The sequence below is a fragment of the Manis javanica genome, chromosome 8, assembly GCF_040802235.1.
Source record: "Manis javanica isolate MJ-LG chromosome 8, MJ_LKY, whole genome shotgun sequence".
Classification (NCBI taxonomy): Eukaryota; Metazoa; Chordata; class Mammalia; order Pholidota; family Manidae; genus Manis; species Manis javanica.
The window spans coordinates 40,155,488-40,175,766 of NC_133163.1; the positions used below are offsets into that span (position 1 = coordinate 40,155,488).

Below are 20,279 nucleotides of genomic sequence, written 5' to 3' on the forward strand. Positions count from 1 at the left end.
AAGTAAACTCAAAATGGATCAAAGACCTGAATGTAAGTCATGAAACCATAAAACTCTTAGCAAAATACATAGGCAAAAATCTCTTGGACATAAACATGAGCAACTTCTTCATGAACATATACCCCCGGGCAAGGGAAGCAAAAGCAAAGATGAACAAGTGGGACTGTATCAAGCTGAAATGCTTCTGTACAGCAAAGGACATCATCAATAGAACAAAAAGACATCCTACAGTATGGGAGAATATATTCATAAAGGAAAGATCTGATAAAGGATTAACATCCAAAATATATAAAGAGCTCACACACCTCAACAAACAAAAAACAAATAATCCAATTAAAAAATGGGCAGGGGATCTGAACAAACACTTCTCCAAAGAAGAAATTCAAATGGCCAACAGGCACATGAAAAGATGCTCCACATCACTAATCATCAGAGAAATGCAAATTAAAACCAAAATGAGATATCACCTCACACCAGTAAGGATGGCCATCATTGAAAAGACAAACAACAACAAATGTTGCAAGGATGTGGAGAAAGGAGAACGCTCCTACACTGCTGGTGGAAAGGTAAATTAGTTCAGCCATTGTGGAAAGCAGTATGGAGGTTCCTCAAAAAACTAAAAATAGAAATACTATTTGACCCAGGAATTCCACTCCTAGGAATTTACACTAAGAATGCAGCAGCCCAGTTTGAAAAAGACAGATGCACCCCTATGTTTATCGCAGCACTATTTACAATAGCCAAGAAATGGAAGCAACCTAAGTGTCCATCAGTAGATGAATGGATAAAGAAGATGTGGTACATACACACAATGGAATATTATTCAGCCATAAGAAGAAAACAAGTCCTACCATTTCCAACAACATGGATGGAGCTAGAGGTTATTATGCTCAGTGAAATAAGTCAGGTGGAGAAAGACAAGTTCCAGATGATTTCATTCATATGTGGAATATAAGAATAAAGAAAAAACTGAGGGATCAAAACAGCAGCAGACTCACATAACCCAAGAATTGACTAACAGTTACCAAAGGGAAAGGGACTGGGGAGGTTCAGTGGGAAGGGAGGGATAAGGGGGCAGGGAAAAGAAAGGGGGGATAATGATTAGCATGTATAGTGTATGTGTGGGGGCATGGAGAGGGCTGTACAACACAGAGAAGAACACAGTGATTCTACAGCATCTTACTATGCTGATGGACAGTGACTGTAATGGGGTATGTGGTGGGGACTTGATGATAGAGGGAGTCTAGTAACTATAATGTCACTCATGTAATTGTAGATTAATGATACAAAAAAAAAATTTTACTGCATAGTCCACTTTTCCCAATTTTCATTGATTTTCATAAAGTGGTAAAAACTTGGCCTAAATTCTGGCACTTACGTGCAGACTAGCATTTGGGAACCATGCATCACAAAAAGATAACTGTTTTATTTCCTTGGAAAGCAGAGCGGGATCTTTATTTTTGTATTCCCAGGATATAAGACAGACTCCATGAACTCCATAAAGATTCATGGAACAGTATTTTCAATTTTGTAGCAAGGTTTTCTGTTTTGATATTTCTTGTGCTTCACTTTAAATCTTTCTTAAATTACAGTACAGTACATTCTAACTTACAAAGATTAAAACCCACAACACCTCTTTTAAATATTTTTAGGGATAATGGTTTATTCTCTAAATGTAGATTAGTTGTCTCTAGACTTCAGGAACACTTTAACAATAAAATCTTTATTGGAAAATATAAGAAAGAAATATTGTGTCAGTAAAAAATTAGGCCCATAATCTAGATTATGGTTGAAAATAGCCAGATATAGTCATCTTTCCCTGGCTCACTCTGACTATGGTGGAGCTATTTACAGAGGAAAATTCTGTTCCTATTCCTTTCCCTCACATACTTTCTTTTCCTGATAGTTCTGGTGACTGAATGACAGACATGCAGTTTAGGACATTTTAGTTTTACCTTATGTGGATGTCTTGTTTAGATTTTTTAAGACTTTGTAAAAACCAGAAAGTAGTGTATTAAGGTAGTAGTGTATTTACTACCTTTTATGAAGCCAAGGTTTTCCATTATATAAATAGTCTTAGGTTAGTTTTTTTTATTAAATTAAACCTGGATCAGATAGTGTATGTAATTTACTACCTTTTATGAAGCCCAGGTTTTCCATTATATAAACAGTCTTAGGGTTAGTTGTTTTTTTTTAATTAAGCCTGGATCACAGGTGGATGCTAAAAATGGGAGAAGCAGCTGTTCTTACCAGGGAGTTGGGTAGGTATTTTGATTCACAAGGTAAGGCCAAGATTATGAACACATAACAATATATATTTACATTCTGCAACCTAGTAGAACCAACTCCTAACATGCAAGAAAAGTATGGAAATTCTCCATGTTAGAGATATACTTAATGAAAATGATAGTAAAGATAAATACCTCAAAGGCAAATAAAAATACTTAGAAGATAGGAATGATAGGTGAGTGATTAAATTAGATCATAACCTTTTGCAATGCTGAGATAGACATAATTAATATTAAACATACATACAAAGTTGATTATTGAAGAATACAGAGGTGGAGGCAGCATATTCAGAGGTTTTTCAATATCTGAAGCCTCATATAAAAACAGAGTAATACATACATCCAAAATTCCATGGACACTATTTATAACTTGGTAGGGATAAATACCAACAACCACAAGACCTACATGGTATCTGTGTCTATGTGAGAGGAAGGAGATATATCAGGGCATTATATGGTGGATGTGAGAACAAGAGAGACTCCAAAGAGCTGATTAATAGTCACTGGACGTAGGGGGCCAGACTGAGTAGAGTAGTTGAAACTGGGAGTAGTTTTGCCTTCTTCCACACCAGATGAGTGCATGTGACCCAGAATGAAAAGGTCTGAAGGGGCTGGAGCCGGCTAGCCCCTGTGAATCTTAAAACTGCCCCACCAGGGCTCCCATCTAGAACAGAATCCTTCTCAGAGAAGAAATTGCTGGGGCTAAGTCAAAATTAAAAAGTGTAAGGACCAGGAAAGTCACAAAAAAGAGAAAGTTCAGACTGAGGTGGAGGAAGGGAATAGAGCCAGGAAATCCAGAAAATAAGCAATGTAAGTTTTAATTGGCACACATAAAAAACAGAGAGGGACTCTCATTGTTGCTGTTGTTGTTTTGGTTTGGAGAGTGCTTTTTGGAAGTCTTAAAGGGGCAGGACAGGTCACTTAGACCAGAGGCAGGGAATCTGGGGAACTCTGGGCACTCTAACCCCCTGGGCAGCAGGGAGCACAGAGGCCCCTTACGGAGATAAATGGCCTCCTAGCCGCTCCCCCTCCAATGGCACTCCACCATTTTGGAGGAACAGCCCCAGCCAAGCCTAGCCCACAGCAACAGCAGAGATAAACCCCATAGCAACTGGGCAGGAAGCAGAAGCCCTGTCTGTGCACAGCTGCCCAGAACAAGCCAATAGAGGTCGCTATTCTCCCAGGAGAAGGCCACAAACCAACAAGAAGGGAAGCTCTTCCAGCGGTCACTTGTACCAGCACTGAAAACTATCTCTATCACCATGAAAAGGCAAAACTACAGGCAGACAAAGATCACAGAGACAACACCTGAGAGGGAGACAGACCTAACTAGTCCTCCTGAAAAAGAATTCAAAATAAAAATCATGAACATGCTGACAGAGATGCAGAGAAAAATGCAAGAGCAATAGGATGAGATGCAGAGAAAAATGCAAGAGCAGTGGGATGAGATTCAGAGAAAAATGCAAGATCAGTGGGATGAAGTCCGGAAGGAGATCACAGATCTCAGGAAGGAGATCACAGAAGTGAAACAATCCCTGGAAGGATTTATAAGCAGAATGGATAAGATGCAAGAGGCCATTGAAGGAATAGAAGCCAGAGAACAGGAACGTATAGAAGCTGACACAGACAGAGATAAAAGGATCTCCAGGAATGAAACAACACTAAGAGAAATATGTGACCAAGCCAAAAGGAATAATATTCGTATTATAGGGATACCAGAAGAAGAAGAAAGAGGAAAAGGGATAGAAAGTCTCTTTGAAGAAATAATTGCTGAAAACTTCCCCAAACTGGGGGAGGAAATAATCGAAGAGACCATGGAATTACACAGAACTCCCAACAGAAAGGATCCAAGGAGGACAACACCAAGACACATAGTAATTAAAATGGCAAGGATCAAGGACAAGGAAAGAGTTTTAAAGGCAGCTAGAGAGAAAAAGGTCACCTATAAAGGAAAACCCATCAGGCTAACATCAGACTTCTCGACAGAAACCCTACAGGCCAGAAGAGAATGGCATGATATACTTAATGCAATGAAACAGAAGGGCCTTGAACCCAGGATACTGTATCCAGCACGACTATCATTTAAATATGATGGCGGGATTAAACAATTCCCAGACAAGCAAAAGCTGAGGGAATTTGCTTCCCACAAACCACCTCTACAGAGCATCCTACAGGGACTGCTCTAGATGGGAGCACCCCTAAAAAGAGCACAGAACAAAACACACAACATATGAAGAATGGAGGAGGAGGAATAAGAAGGGAGAGAAGAAAAGAATCTCCAGACAGTGTATATAACAGCTCAATAAGTGAGCTAAGTTAGGCAGTAAGATACTAAAGAAGCTAACCTTGAACCTTTGGTAACCACGAATCTAAAGCCTGCAATGGCAATAAGTACATATCTCTCAATAGTCACCTAAATGTAAATGGACTTAATGCACCAATCAAAAGACATAGAGTAATAGAATGGATAAAAAAGCAAGACCCATCTATATGCTGCTTACAAGAAACTCACCTTAAACCCAAAGATAAGCATAGACTAAAAGTCAAGGGATGGAAAAACATATTTCAGGCAAACAACAGTGAGAAGAAAGCAGGGGTTGCAGTACTAATATCAGACAAAATAGACTTCAAAACAAAGAAAGTAACAAGAGATAAAGAAGGATACTACATAATAATAAAGGGCTCAGTCCAACAAGAGGATATAACCATTCTAAATATATATGCACCCAATACAGGAGCACCAGCATATGTGAAGCAAATACTAACAGAACTAAAGAGGGAAATAGACTGCAACGCATTCATTGCAGGAGACTTCAACACACCACTCACCCCAAAGGATAGATCCACCGGGCAGAAAATAAGTAAAGACACACAGGCACTGAACAACACACTAGAACAGATGGACCTAATAGACATCTATAGAACTCTACATCCAAAAGCAACAGGATATACATTCTTCTCAAGTGCACATGGAACATTCTCCAGAATAGACCACATACTAGCTCACAAAAAGAGCCTCAGTAAATTCCAAAATATTGAAATTCTACCAACCAATTTTTCAGACCACAAAGGTATGAAAGTAGAAATAAATTCTACAAAGAAAACAAAAAGGCTCACAAACACATGGAGGCTTAACAACATGCTACTAAATAATCAATGGATCAATGAACAAATCAAAATAGAGATCAAGGAATATATAGAAACAAATGACAACAACAACACTAAGCCCCAACTTCTGTGGGATGCAGTGAAAGCAGTCTAAAGAGGAAAGTATATAGCAATCCAGGCACACTTGAAGAAGGAAGAACAATCCCAAATGAATAGTCTAACATAACAATTATTAAAACTGGAAAAAGAAGAACAAATGAGGCCTAAAGTCAGCAGAAGGAGGGACATAATAAAGATCAGAGAAGAAATAAACAAAATTGAGAAGAATAAAACATTAGCAAAAATCAACGAAACCAAGAGCTGGTTCTTTGAGAAAATAAACAAAATAGATAAGCCTCTAGCCAAACTTATTAAGAGAAAAAGAGAATCAACACACATCAACATAATCAGAAATGAGAATGGAAAAATCATGACAGACTCCACAGAAATACAAAGAATTATTAAAGACTACTATGAAAACCTATATGCCAACAAGCTGGAAAACCTAGAAGAAATTGACAACTTCCTAGAAAAATACAACCTCCCAAGACTGACCAAGGAAGAAACACAAAAGTTAAACAAACCAATTACGAGCAAAGAAATTGAAACGTAATAAAAAAACTACCCAAGAACAAAACCCCGGGGCCAGACGGATTTACCTCGGAATTTTATGAGACACACAGAGAAGACATAATACCTATTCTCCTTAAAGTGTTCCACAAAATAGAAGAAGAGGGAATACTCCCAAACTCATTCTATGAGGCCAACATCACCCTAATACCAAAACCAGGCAAAGACCCCACCAAAAAAGAAAATTACAGACCAATATCCCTGATGAATGTAGATGCAAAAATACTCAATAAAATATTAGCAAACAGAATTCAACAGTATATCAAAAGGATCATACACCATGACCAAGTGGGGTTCATCCCAGGGATGCAAGGATGGTACAACATTCGAAAATCCATCAACATCATCCACCACATCAACAAAAAGAAAGACAAAAACCACATGATCATCTCCATAGATGCTGAAAAAGCATTTGACAAAATTCAACATCCATTCATGATAAAAACTCTCGGCAAAATGGGAATAGAGGGCAAGTACCTCAACATAATAAAGGCCATATATGATAAACCCACAGCCTGCATTATACTGAACAGCGAGAAGCTGAAAGCATTTTCTCTGAGATCGGGAACCAGACAGGGATGCCCACTCTCCCCACTGTTATTTAACATAGTACTGGAGGTCCTAGCCATGGCAATCAGACAAAACAAAGAAATACAAGGAATCCAGATTGGTAAAGAAGAAGTTAAACTGTCACTATTTGCAGATGATATGATACTGTACATAAAAAACCCTAAAGACTCCACTCCAAAACTACTAGAACTGATATCGGAATACAGCAAAGTTGCAGGATACAAAATCTGTAGCTTTCCTATACACTAACAACGAATCAATAGAAAGAGAAATCAGGAAAACAATTCCATTCACCATTGCATCAAAAAGAATAAAATACCTAGGAATAAACCTAACCAAAGAAGTGAAAGACTTATACTCTGAAAACTACAAGTCACTCTTAAGAGAAATTAAAGGGGACACTAATAAATGGAAACTCATCCCATGCTCATGGCTAGGAAGAATTAATATCGTCAAAATGGCCATCCTGCCCAAAGCAATATACAGATTTGATGCAATCCCTTTCAAATTACCAGCAACATTCTTCAATGAATTGGAACAAATAATTCAAAAATTCATATGGAAACACCAAAGACCCCGAATAGCCAAAGCAATCCTGAAAAAGAAGAATAAAGTAGGGGGGATCTCACTCCCCAACTTCAAGCTCTACTACAAAGCCATAGTAATCAAGACAATTTGGTACTGGCACAAGAACAGAGCCACAGACCAGTGGAACAGATTAGAGACCCCAGAAATTAACCCAAACATATATGGTCAATTAATATTTGATAAAGGAGCCATGGACATACAATGGCAAAATGACAGTCTCTTCAACAGATGGTGCTGGCAAAACTGGACAGCTACATGTAGGAGAATGAAACTAGACCATTGTCTAACCCCATATACAAAGGTAAACTCAAAATGGATCAAAGACCTGAATGTAAGTCATGAAACCATTAAACTCTTGGAAAAAAACATAGGCAAAAACCTCTTAGACATAAACATGAGTGACCTCTTCTTGAACATATCTCCCCGGGCAAGGAAAACAACAGCACAAATGAGCAAGTGGGACTACATTAAGCTGAAAAGCTTCTGTACAGCGAAAGACACCATCAATAGAACAAAAAGGAACCCTACAGTATGGGAGAATATATTTGAAAATGACAGATCTGATAAAGGCTTGACGTCCAGAATATATAAAGAGCTCACACGCCTCAACAAACAAAAAACAAATAATCCAATTAAAAAATGGGCAGAGGAACTGAACAGACAGTTCTCTAAAAAAGAAATACAGATGGCCAACAGACACATGAAAAGATGCTCCACATCGCTAATTATCAGAGAAATGCAAATTAAAACTACAATGAGGTATCACCTCACACCAGTAAGGATAGCTGCCATCCAAAAGACAAACAACAACAAATGTTGGCGAGGCTGTGGAGAAAGGGGAACCCTCCTACACTGCTGGTGGGAATGTAAATTAGTTCAACCATTGTGGAAAGCAGTATGGAGGTTCATCAAAATGCTCAAAACAGACCTACCATTTGACCCAGGAATTCCACTCCTAGGAATTTACCCTAAGAACGCGGCAATCAAGTTTGAGAAAGACAGATGCACCCCTATGTTTATCGCAGCACTATTTACAATAGCCAAGAATTGGAAAAAACCTACATGTCCATCGGTAGATGAATGGATAAAGAAGATGTGTTACATATACACAATGGAAGACTATTCAGCCATAAGAAGTGGAAAAATCCAACCATTTGCAGCAACATGGATGGAGCTGGAGAGTATTATGCTCAGTGAAATAAGTCAAGCGGAGAAAGAGAAATACCAAATGATTTCACTCATCTGAGGAGTATAGGAACAAAGGAAAAACTGAAGGAAGAAAACAGCAGCGGAAGTACAGAACCCAAAAATGGACTAACAGGTACCAAAGGGAAAGGAACTGGGGAGGATGGGTGGGCGGGAGGGATGGGGGGGGAAGAAGAAGGGGGGCATTAAGATTAGCATGCATGTGGGGGAGGGAGAAAGGGGAGGGTGGGCTGCACAACACAGAGAGGACAAGTAGTGACTCTACAACATTTTGCTAAGCTGATGGACAGTAACCGTAATGTGGTTGTTAGGGGGGACCTGATATAGGGGAGAGCATAGTAAACATAGTATTCTCTAAGTGTAGATTAAAGATTAAAAAAAAAAAAAAGAAAGAAAGAAAGAAAGAAAAGGGGTATTACTCCTTGACAGGATAAAACTATTGGTAAATCAAAGATCAACGCATGCTTTAAATATCCTTAATGTTGACCACTTAAAGGGTGTCAGATGATCAGCTATGGAGGTACTCTTTTCTGATAATATTCCTTTCTTTTAATTAAAAAAAAAAAAAAGCAGTTACTGTGTGCTGACCTCCAATGAGTTCTGCACAGTGGTATAGAGGGCATGTCAAAGTGTGGGCAAAGGGTCTGTTTGTTTCTATGCAGAAGATCAAGGCCTAGCTTGGATACCCAGAAAATGAACTAAGATACGATATGAGGAGGAGCTTCCGGCATCAGCACTCTCTGGAGGACTTGTGCCAGGGGGATGATCATCAAAAAGCCTCCACAGGTATCCGGACGATGCTGTGGTTCTGGCTGCATCCAGCCCACCGTCTCCTGGACTTGCCATAGGAATGAGGAGGGAGATGTCTAGGCTGGCATGTGCATACAGTGAGACAACGAATTTGACTGGATCTGTACTGTTGGAGCTCAACCAGGAGTTGGGAGGGGTGCAAGTTGTAGCACTCCAAAATCTCATGACTATAGACTATCTATGGTTAAAAGAACATATGGGATGTGAACAGATCCCAGAAATGGGCTGCTTTAATTTATCTGATGGTTCAAGTACAGTTGGACAATATCCATCATATCATAGATAAATTTTCACAAATGGCTAGGGTGCCTAAATGGTTTTCTTGGCTTCACTGGAGATGGATGGTAATTATAGATTTGCTTTGTTTATGTCACCGTATTCCTATTATGTTAATATGTGTGTGCAAATTAGTTAGTAGTTTAAAACCTATACATACTTAAGGTACTATACAAGAAGATATGTCAAAGAAATAATCAATCCTCCCATGTTTCCTTCATATGCTACATCTATAGCTTTTCTTCTTCCTCCCTAATTACAACCCTTAAATAGAATTCGCGCCTCATATCGAATTTACCGAGTATCATAATTCCTCCAGGTGGTAAAGATACCCCGAGACAAGTGCTGGGCATAGAAGCCACAGGGCATAAATCTGCAAAGAAGTAAAAAGCTAACCTTTTCAAACAATATGGCTTCTCTCTCACTTACCAACTTTACATTTCCCTGTATGGCCCCGGAAGATGACTGGTTAGCCAGAGACGGGTAAGATTCCTCAAGGGAGGAACAACCTAAGACAGGCACAGTCGCAGGGGGGCCATCAGGTGAGAATTTGGGGATCAACAGAGGTGAGGCTCAGAACCTCACCCCCCTGCTTTGAGAGAAATCTTCTGCATCCGTGGATGTTTTGCTGCCCTTGTCTAGCCTGGATTAATACTTAGTCCATAGGCACACACCTGATCATCTGATCATCTACATTTGCCCTCTTACAGCACTAAACTATGTTTTCTACCTTTATCTTGCATCTACCTACCACTTCAGCATTTTATTAAAAATAAAAATAATAATAATAATAGAAATGTGGGATCAACATATAAATCAAGTACAAAAATCAAACGAATATTCATATTTGACCTGATTGTTTATAGGTCATAATGCATGATCAAAACCGAAAGTTTCTGTGATGAATGCCCTTGTACTGTCCACCATGTAAGAACTTATTCACTATGTAAGAATTCGTTCACCATCTTAGAACTTGTTCGTTATGCTTCAGAAGATTGGAGACTGACGAGAATTAGGCTTGAGATGGATTAATGATTGTGCATTGAGCGTTGACCCCCCTATACTGAATTTTATTGTTGTTAACAACCATTTGATCAATAAATATGAGAGATGCCCTCTCAAAAAAAAAACAAAACAAAAAAAAACAGAGAGGGAGATCTGTGAAGATAGAAAAGCTTTCCTAAACCCCACTCCATTTTAAAAGTTAAGAAAAATCAATTTCACTAGAATATAAGTAGCAGAAAAGTAACGAGGTCAAGTATCAGACAAAGCTACGAGAGAGAGACAGAAACATTGCTATAGGCAATAAAAGTACACCAGAAAGATATACTCCAGAAACAGATTACTATTAATCTACTATTTCAAAACAAGCAAAAAGATGTTAGGAATGACACAAAATATAAAATAATAAAATTAATCTGGTTTAGAAAAACTCAGAAATGAGGTGAAAAAATTCAGAAAAAAACCAGAAATGAAATAATAACATCATTTTGGAAACAAAGACTAAACTAGTCAAACACAAAAGAGGTAAACACAACAGGTAATGCTTTAAGATAAGTAGAACTGAAAAAGAATAATAATTTAAAACTCAAATCAACTTAAAATTTTAAATTAAGAGATGAAAAGGACTGAAGAGAAAATCACAAATAATGAAGATAAAGATCACTATATAGATAATGGGAAAACCAAAAGGAAGGAAACAAAAATTGCTAAAAACTTCCGATTCAAAAAAGGAAATGAAAGAAAAAAATGACTTTTATCTATATTTCAGAAAAGCATATCATGAATCTGAAATATTAACTTATAACTAATACTAAGACATACTCTAGTAAAATATGAGACTTTAAAGAAAACTAAAAAAGGTCTTTGGCCTCTAGAAGGAAAAAGCATGTGTCGTATAAGGGAAGAAAATTAATACATCCTCATTAGTCTTTCCTACAACAACACTTTATGCCAGAAGAAAATGAATTAACATTTAAGATGCTCAGGAAAAGAAATTGTGAGCTGAGGATTTTATACATTGAAAAACATTCTTTCAAGTATAATGTACATAGAGAAACTATTATCTATTATGAACATGCAGTAACAGAAGGGATATTGTTCCCATAAGGCCTTCTGAGGAAGCTATCATAGCATATTTTTCAGACAATAATAATGTTTAGAGAGAAAACAACCTAAGGGCCAGTGATGAGAATTAAATATATAGTTAACAATGAACTAAAAGGGAAGTGTACAGAGTATAAGGCTACATGCTTTGACAAAGTAGATACAATTCTTCTGAAATGCAGAAAAATTGAAAGAACATACATAAAATTTAAAAAATCCAGTAATGATATTAATGAGAGTATGAGTGCTGTCATTCTGAGATTGTGTGTGTAACAGGGATAAAACAAATGAATAATTAAGTATTTTAATTCTATCACTTCGTATTCTTGAGAATTAGGATTATTGGTTTGAGAGAAATAAATGATATAGATATAAATAACAGGGAAGAGATTAAGCTAAAAGATTTGCAGTCTTGAGTTTGAATTGGGAATATCAATATCAATTCATTAGGCTGGCTTTAGTTATAAACACACATATATAACCATACACACACACACACACACATACACACACACACACACACACACACCTCCCCACACAAGTTCTGTCCAGTAGAAAGACCTAGAAACAATGATCAACCCAGACTGTAGCCCTAAAATACCACTTCTCTCTAAAATAAACCAGGACTCCTTGAAGAAATGTCTGATCCCATGTCTGCAACAGAATATACGTAAAATGTGTATAGAACATCTCTCATACGAGATGCCAAAGAAGCTATTAAAGACTACCATGGTCATGGCAGAAGGAGCTAATTTTAAGGTGCTCCACTGAGGGAGGGTGGGATAATTTGAGCTTCAATCATGATAATGACTACAATGGAATGAATCTCACCAAATATGTTTAAGTCCCTGTGTTCCTAATGATATTAAAACAAAGAAATAATTGCTCATCTGTGAGAAATCATAAGTAACCAACTCATTATCTTCACAGTTGGTAAGGAAGGCAAATAAGCATTTATTCTGTATTTTATATATGATGGCACCACTGGTTAACCAAATAATAGATATAAGGGAAATGTCTCTATGTAAAGGTGGTCCAACTAATAAATGGAAAAGAAATGATAGAATAAGAATATTGTCATTTTATCTTGCTGCACTGATGGACAGTGACTGCATTGGGGTATGAGTGGGGACTTGATAATATGGGTAAATGTAGTAACCACATTGATTTTTCATGTGAAACCTTTGTAAGAGTGTATATCAATCACGCCTTAATAAAAAATTTAAAAAAACAAAAGAATATTGCCATTTTGTAATTCCCAAGGACTTAATGGATTTAGGCATTAATGATGGCTGCTGGCATCAGAAAAGTGAGACAGCTGAATATTATGTGTCTTTTAAAGTCTTCCCAAAGGAATGGAACCTGAGTCTGATCTGGTCTCTGGATCCAGTTGTCAATTTGCCGAAAATAAGGAAGGTAGAGGGCGTACAGGGTTGTATCATAAGTAAGCAAATCAGCAGGGTCCAGGCTGTGGGAAACTCTTTGGGCTGGAAGGTCCAAGTACTTCTACAGATAAACTAAGGGAGTAGAAGGGGATGGAAGGAGACACATAAATTGATATTTAAAAGATACTGTAAGTTTTTTAAAATGGCAAAACCAAGCTATTGTGCTAGGGATGCACATTTGGGTGCTGAAACTATGGGGGAAAATGCAGGGAGAGGGTTGCTACAGAGGTCAGGATGACTTTTTGAAGGAATGGGGCATATAGAAGGGGCTTATGCTATGGGTGGCAAAATTGTATTTCTTGAACTGGGTACTGGTTATAAGCACATTCACCTTACAGTAATTTACTAAACTACATGTTTGTATATAGTTTTCTGTGCCTGTTTTATATTACAATAAAACAGTGAAAGAATACACGTGTTGAATATCTCCTCTCTCTGACCACCCCGTAACATCCTCAGTCATTTTTAGAGATGCAATTAAACATCAAATACTTGATGTTTGAGAGATCTATATTTAGCCATTTCTGCTAATCCAAAAATTTGAAAATACCATTTAGGCATACAATTTGTCCAGTTCCCTTATCTTTAAAATGACCATGGTACTATTCATCCAATAAATAGGCTGTGAGGCTATGGCAATGAAAGAGATTTTTCTATTTCAGGAGAACAGCAAAGCCACATTGCAAAATACATGTTGGGCAGCTGGCTAAGCTCTCACTCTCTAAATGCCTTGCCCTACTTAAGAGACCCTGCAAAGTTGTGACTAAGCAAAATCACAATGATTGTTAAAACCTTTGGAACTGCAAGCAAATCACTAGAAAAAAAATTAAATGAAAAATGCCAACTCTTTATCTTTGGTCCTGGGACCTCTAGTACACCACTTTCTCTCCTCAGTTGTACACTGAACAGAGACTGTCAGGGGTTGTTACCAAGGACTTTGGCTTACCGAAAGAAACAAGGAAGGGTGTTTAATACTAACACCTAAGGTCAAGCAAAGTAAGCTCCCACCACAGTGGTAGAAGCAGCAACGCAAGGGCTTTTATATGGTTGTAAGGAGGTAGAGTAGAGAACAAACAAGAGCAGAGAATGACGATATATTCTGGAAAGTCTGTCAGTCACCTGGGACCCACAGAAACAGAGGATGCTGGTTTGGAGTTTTGGGACCACATATGCCATTATTTTTCTTACATGATACATAAAAAGGAAAACAAAAGCCAGATAAGATCCATACCTGTGTATTACTGTATTTGTCCTATGCCCTATGAGAAGGCAAACACAAGTCAAACAAGGTCTGTGTGTGTGGCATTCAGGGAGAAAGGACAAGACAGAGAGAAAGAGAAATAACCATGTCGATAATGAATGTTTGGGAAAAACTGACATTAGAGGTGAAGTGTGACCAAGAAAGCGAAGAAGAAATAAGGACTCACAAGGTGAAAAATAAGAGTTGGAAAACAAGAGCAGAAAAAAATGGAAATGACACTTTCTAAAGGATGTTTAAAAACAAGTCTGGAGTAGTTTAAGTAAATTTATTTTAAAGTAGCTAGAAATCAGATATGGCCACAGGTGTGTATTTAGTTTGCAAATAGAATCTAAACCTAAGACTATCTTAGAGAAAGTAACATACCTATAATGTATGCATGTTTTGCTCCTGATTTGGGTTGTATAATCTTGAAATATGGTAATAATGAGGTCATAATTACAAAAATAAGTTATCCATTAAATTAATAATTTTATTTTACTTAAATAACTTCAAAAGACACTTCTTACCAAGTGATATACATCATCCAAACAAGTAAATTCATTAAAGCTGATAATAAGCTTTCGAAGTCCTGTTAACTTGGAGAGATCTCTCAGTTTACTCAAGCTGTTTCCATGTAGATTCAGGCTCTGAAGTAAGGAAAAACACAAATTAAAAGTAAGACATATTGTATCTACAGCATAGTCATCTAAATAACATTAAGAAAGAGCCAATAGGAAAAAATTGAATGTATGATTTTTAAAAGATATAGTTTATAATAGCATCACTGGACATGGTTCTTTATTAGATTTCCCACTTGGTCTAAGTTTATCAATTATTTGCATGAAATTCTTTATAGAAAATAGTTAAATATATTGTTAAGATATTTATCAGGGCAGGTCTATTCCTCAGGTTTTCCAGTGAACAATGTAGGCCCTGAAGATTTTGGGTATGGACTAGTTATACCCCACAAGAGAGAGGCTGGCAAAGATACACCTTGATCGTAGGAAACTGTATGAGGGCACTGAATAGGAAAGGCTAAGGGTGTTAAAATAAGAGAGAATGACAAAAAAAAAAAGAAAAAAAAAGACAGAATGTCAAAGAAGAAGGTGGAAGAGTATCTATAATAATTTGTATATCAGAATTTGGCCCAGGCTTCCCCTGTCTTTGACCCTGGGCTATATAGAAATGAATATTATGTTTTTATATTTAGGGGAGACCCTGATTGGCTATGTATTTTTCTGTCTTTAAACTATACTTTGAATACTATCAAGTGAAGATTATATTTATGTATAGTCTACAAAACAAACAGTGCCACTAGAAAATGTATTAATATAATTGACCATAGTATTCACAACTGGGTACTCTGATAAAATCAGGCATCTGTCTATCTCCCAACCCTCTTCACTCAACACCACAATTTCACACCCTATTATACTGTGGATGTAATAAATTTCTGGCAGGGAGAAATAATTAAATGTTGAATAGTTGTCAAAACGTAGCTAAACTTGTTAACAAGGGCCAATTAATGCAGAAAAGTTTATTCTACAGGTCGTATATAGGTATCACCCATAACAGATTCTACAGATACTTTATACTTATTTATCACATCCAAAACTAAATTCATCATCCTCCCTGTGTATCTGTTTGGAAGTCTGTATTTTCAATCTGTATTAAGAGTTTCATTATCTATCTAAAAGACATCGTTGATCACCCCCTTTCCCTCTTTTCCATATGCATTTGATTCTAGAAATGCTTCTCAAACAATAGCTCCATACCATCACCACTACCAGTGCCTCAGTTCAGACTATTATTTGATCTTTGGACTACTACAATAATTTCGACTGGATTTCCATACACCAGTCTGACTTCAGTTAAATCTAACCACAAGCTGCCAAAGTTAAGGCCTTTAAAAACAGAAAGTCTGTTTGTTAAAGAATCTAAATTTTAAGTTCTGCCTTCTAAAATTCATCCTCATGTGGCTATAACCCCCTACTCTTCCAGCTGAAGCCTCATGTATTTTCCTTGCATTCCAACCTATACCTCTGCCTTCCACCATCACACACCATATGATCTAGTCACACTGAATTTCTCAATGTTCCCTGAAGACACCAAAATCTTTCAAAACCAGGTGCATCTAGATAGAGTATTTCCTCTGCCCACAAGATGTAACCAACAGAATTTGTTAAATCCTTCAAAAATCCATACAAAACATCTTACTCTGTGGAGCTCTTCTAGCAACTCCAGCCTTCCTATACTTGTTTACATATCTGTCTGCCTCACGAGAATGATGTCCTTGAGGAAGGGAAAATAATTAATTTTGAAGCCCCAATACTTACCTCATTGCCTAAAACAGCAAATTCTCAGTAAATATATATGTATTATATAAATACATACATATTTTATGTATATTATATAAATTACATGTTATATAAATATTTATATATTTAGTTTTATAGATGTCCTCATAAAACTCAATCTAGTAGGGAGGAGTGAAAAGAAAATAATATGCATGTAGCCTGAATTTCTGTTATAGTGTTGGCACAAAGGAAAGAGGACAAAGGGTAAAACATTCTTGTTGTAATGTCTAGTTTTCTTACTAGAAGCCCTGGAAAGTTTGCTGGCTTTTTAGCCATATAGGAAAATTAAAGATGAAAAAGCTCCTCTATTTTTGGTGCTTTTAATTTTTTTTACTTTCATTTAATCCCTTTAAATCTATAGAAATATACATTGTGGGAGCTCAATCCAATCAGAACACATTCCTTTAATAAACCTTTCATTACTAAAATTTCATTATAAAAATTTATTGTTCAAATATGAAATCTTGACATTATAGTGAAGAAACAATAATTTCTCCCACAGGTCAACTGGAAGATTACTCCTATAATGATTATGCCACACATTTATGATAAAGAAGATGATATTGCCATCATGTGAAGTTTTCCTTCCTCTCTAATAATAATTAGCTAAGGTAATGACTTAATCTCCTAGATTTGAAGATTTGCTGGGTGTTGATGATGTAATTTCACCAAAGCAACCCTATAAACTTCTTGAAAGACATTCTTTGAATATTTTTAGAAGCAGACTTAAAACTTTTGACTGCACTTACTAATCTTTAAAACATATCTTTTGCATTCTCGTTCTGTTTCACACAATCAGTTGAAAAAAATTGTCACCATAAACAATAGACATAGAACTGTCACCATGGAACAATGTAATTGACTTTCAAGGGAACAAAAATCACTTCTGAATTTTTATCTGTATCTTAGCTTTCAAAGCATACATAGGAAGACAATGCAGTGTTGTGTAAGAGTAACTTGTCTTCTCAAGTATTCTTGTCAATTTATCAAATATCAATTTGCTTACTAGTTCTGCAGATTCAAGCAAACACCCACTTTCTCCATGCGAACTGCTCACTGTTTATAAAGACATTCCTTTTTTTTAAACAAGAAGCTAACGAGTATCTTATGAGTGCCAGGTATTGTGCTAGATGATGGAGCTTATGTTAATCCCTACAGCATTTATGAATAAATTAGAAAAAGGCATCCTTTCCTCAAGACACCTTTATTTTGAACTTTGAGATTGTCACAACATGCTGATTTTGTTAGTACAAGAAACTTTCCCAATAGCTGTCAGAAAATTGTTGTAGTAAATATACTACTCTATGTTTCAAAGGGTGCCCCTTAGATGTGGCCCTCCTGTGCAATGTACAGTCTTACCTCGTTGCCCTGGTGCTGGGGATATCCATGACTAAGAACTGTATAGCCTCTGCCCCCTTGGAATTTACACCCTAGGAAGGGTTCAGAGCATATAACAAAGGAGTCTGACTTGGACTAGAGGTAAGAGACTGTAATGCTTAAGTATAGATCTAAAAGAAGTGTGGGAGTTAACTAGGAGAAAGGGATCAGGGGAGAACCCTCCATGCAGAAGGAATCTGCAAGGATTGCTGCAAGCAGGAAGCATTTAAGAAACAGAAGGGAGGATGAGCACAGAGAGCTAAAAGGAGGGTAATATGAAAAGAGTCTGGAAAGGCAGGCCAGAGACCAGGCCACTCAAAACCTTATAGGCCATACTAAGAACTTTGGTTTTATTTCTAAAACAGTGGAAAATCCTTTGAGAATTTCAAGCAGGAATGGTGAGGGATGACAAGGTGGACATGATCAGATTTGCATTTTGGAAAGCTTATTCTAGCTTCAACAGGGAGAATAGGCTAGGCTTTCAAAGTGGAAACAAGACAGGGACTCTGCTGCATAGCTCTATCCCTCCTACCTTGTACTGAGTTATATTCAATTACATAATGAATGGCATCCAAAGAGAACACTAACAGAATATAATGGGAATTATGCCTCCTGGAGTTGTGCAATGTTGTGACAGTAGAGTGCAGGGAGACAGGTTAGAAGGCTAAAATAGTCGAGCTCAGAGAGATAAAGGTAGTTTGGAAAGAATGGTACCAGATTTGAAATGGACATACCTGAAAATCAAGATACAGAAATAGGCTTATTATCTCAATAGAATTGCCTAAGTAAGTCACTTCAATAAGTAACTCAAATTCTGTTGATTGATTCTGTAAAGATAAAGCTCCCATATTCCATGTTGATTAATCCTGGAAACTAATTTGAAACTTATCCTTCTTTATCTTAATCATTTAAAGGGAGCTTATTTGTTATTAAGGAATAAAACCCCTTGCAAACTAATAGGCTACCTCTAGACCTACACTGTCCATATGTGGCTACTGAGTACTTGAAATGTGGCTAGTCTAAAATTAGATGTGCTGTGAGTATCAAATATATTCCAGATTTCAAAGACTTAGTATGAAACTATCTGATTAATGAATCTTGATTGTGATTACACACTGGAATGATAATACTTAGGTCAGATTGGATTAACTAAAATTTATCTTTCTAATATTTTTAAAAGTTTTTTAAAGGCTACAAGAAAAATTTAAACTGCTTATGTGGTTCATACTTTATTGCTATTAGACAGCACTGATCTAGTCCTCATAGAAAGAAAGGGCTGAAAATTTCTAACTTTGACAGCATGATGCCTGGCATCATCAGATAGGTGCCTTAGTATCTTTAGACTTCAAATGGTAGATTTGGGCTCTAAATTCAAGGTTCCTGTTCCAAAATTTTATTCCTTATAATACTTACCACAATATGACTGTAAATGTTAGTTCTGCCAAGGGAAAGTATTGTTGTATCATCCAAACTAGTAAGTATTGGTCTGGGCTTGATCCTAGGATCCATTTTTATAACTTCATCATCAAATTTCAAATCCTGGGACAATACTGATTCTTCTGAAACTTTTTTGCTTTCTTCTGGAATAATGTTGTTGAATGAAGAAAATAAAGAGTGATCCTTGACCTAAAAAATTTATTAAAATATTGAAAATGTGGTTTCTGTATTTATTATTTTGGAAAAAAATTGGCTACATAGAAAAGAAGAATTAACTTTTATATAGTAATATATAATAAGAGATGGAGAAAAAAAGATGGTGGTGTAGGAAGGCAAGGCAAAAACCTCCCTCCAAATCACATAGAACACAAAAATATAGCAAATACACCTAGGCCTGAAATCAACCTGAAGACTGCAGAACAGACCACCTACATCTGGGGAAGAAAAGAACCTATAGAAAAGGGTCAAGTGACAAAGCCATAATCTGGCAGGATACAAGTCCTCCTCGCACCCTGGTCCACAGGAGGGAGGGAGAGGAACAGAGTGGGGAGGGAGTAGAAGCCCAGGACCCTGAACACCTCGCCATGGAGATCTGCTTCTGGAACATGAGCCCACATTGCATGGTGTGCTGGTGATTGGTGAGGCAAGACAACAGAGACAGGCAAAACATTTGGGGAGGCTGCCTCCTGTGGAACACAGGCATGCTCTACCAGCCCCCCTGAGAAAGAAAGCAGAAGAGGCAGATTGAAAGACTTCCTAGCAGTGTAAGGGGTGCCAGAGAGTCAAGAATTGCACAGTGCTC

General features: G+C 37.1%; 1 protein-coding gene across 11 annotated transcripts in view; it reads right to left on the reverse strand.

Annotated features, from left to right (window-relative positions):
* Window positions 1-20,279, reverse strand: part of LRRC9 (leucine rich repeat containing 9) — a 143,087-nt gene that overhangs the window by 69,449 nt on the left and 53,359 nt on the right. For 10 of the 11 annotated variants that reach the window (XM_073242302.1, XM_073242309.1, XM_073242308.1 and 7 more), the window contains 2 exons: window positions 19,454-19,666; window positions 14,834-14,953 (listed from right to left, as the gene is read on the reverse strand). In XM_073242302.1, the coding sequence (XP_073098403.1) occupies window positions 14,834-14,953; window positions 19,454-19,666 (333 nt within the window). The remainder of the gene's footprint in view (window positions 1-14,833; window positions 14,954-19,453; window positions 19,667-20,279) is intronic. The other variant, XM_073242306.1, reaches the window with a different exon arrangement.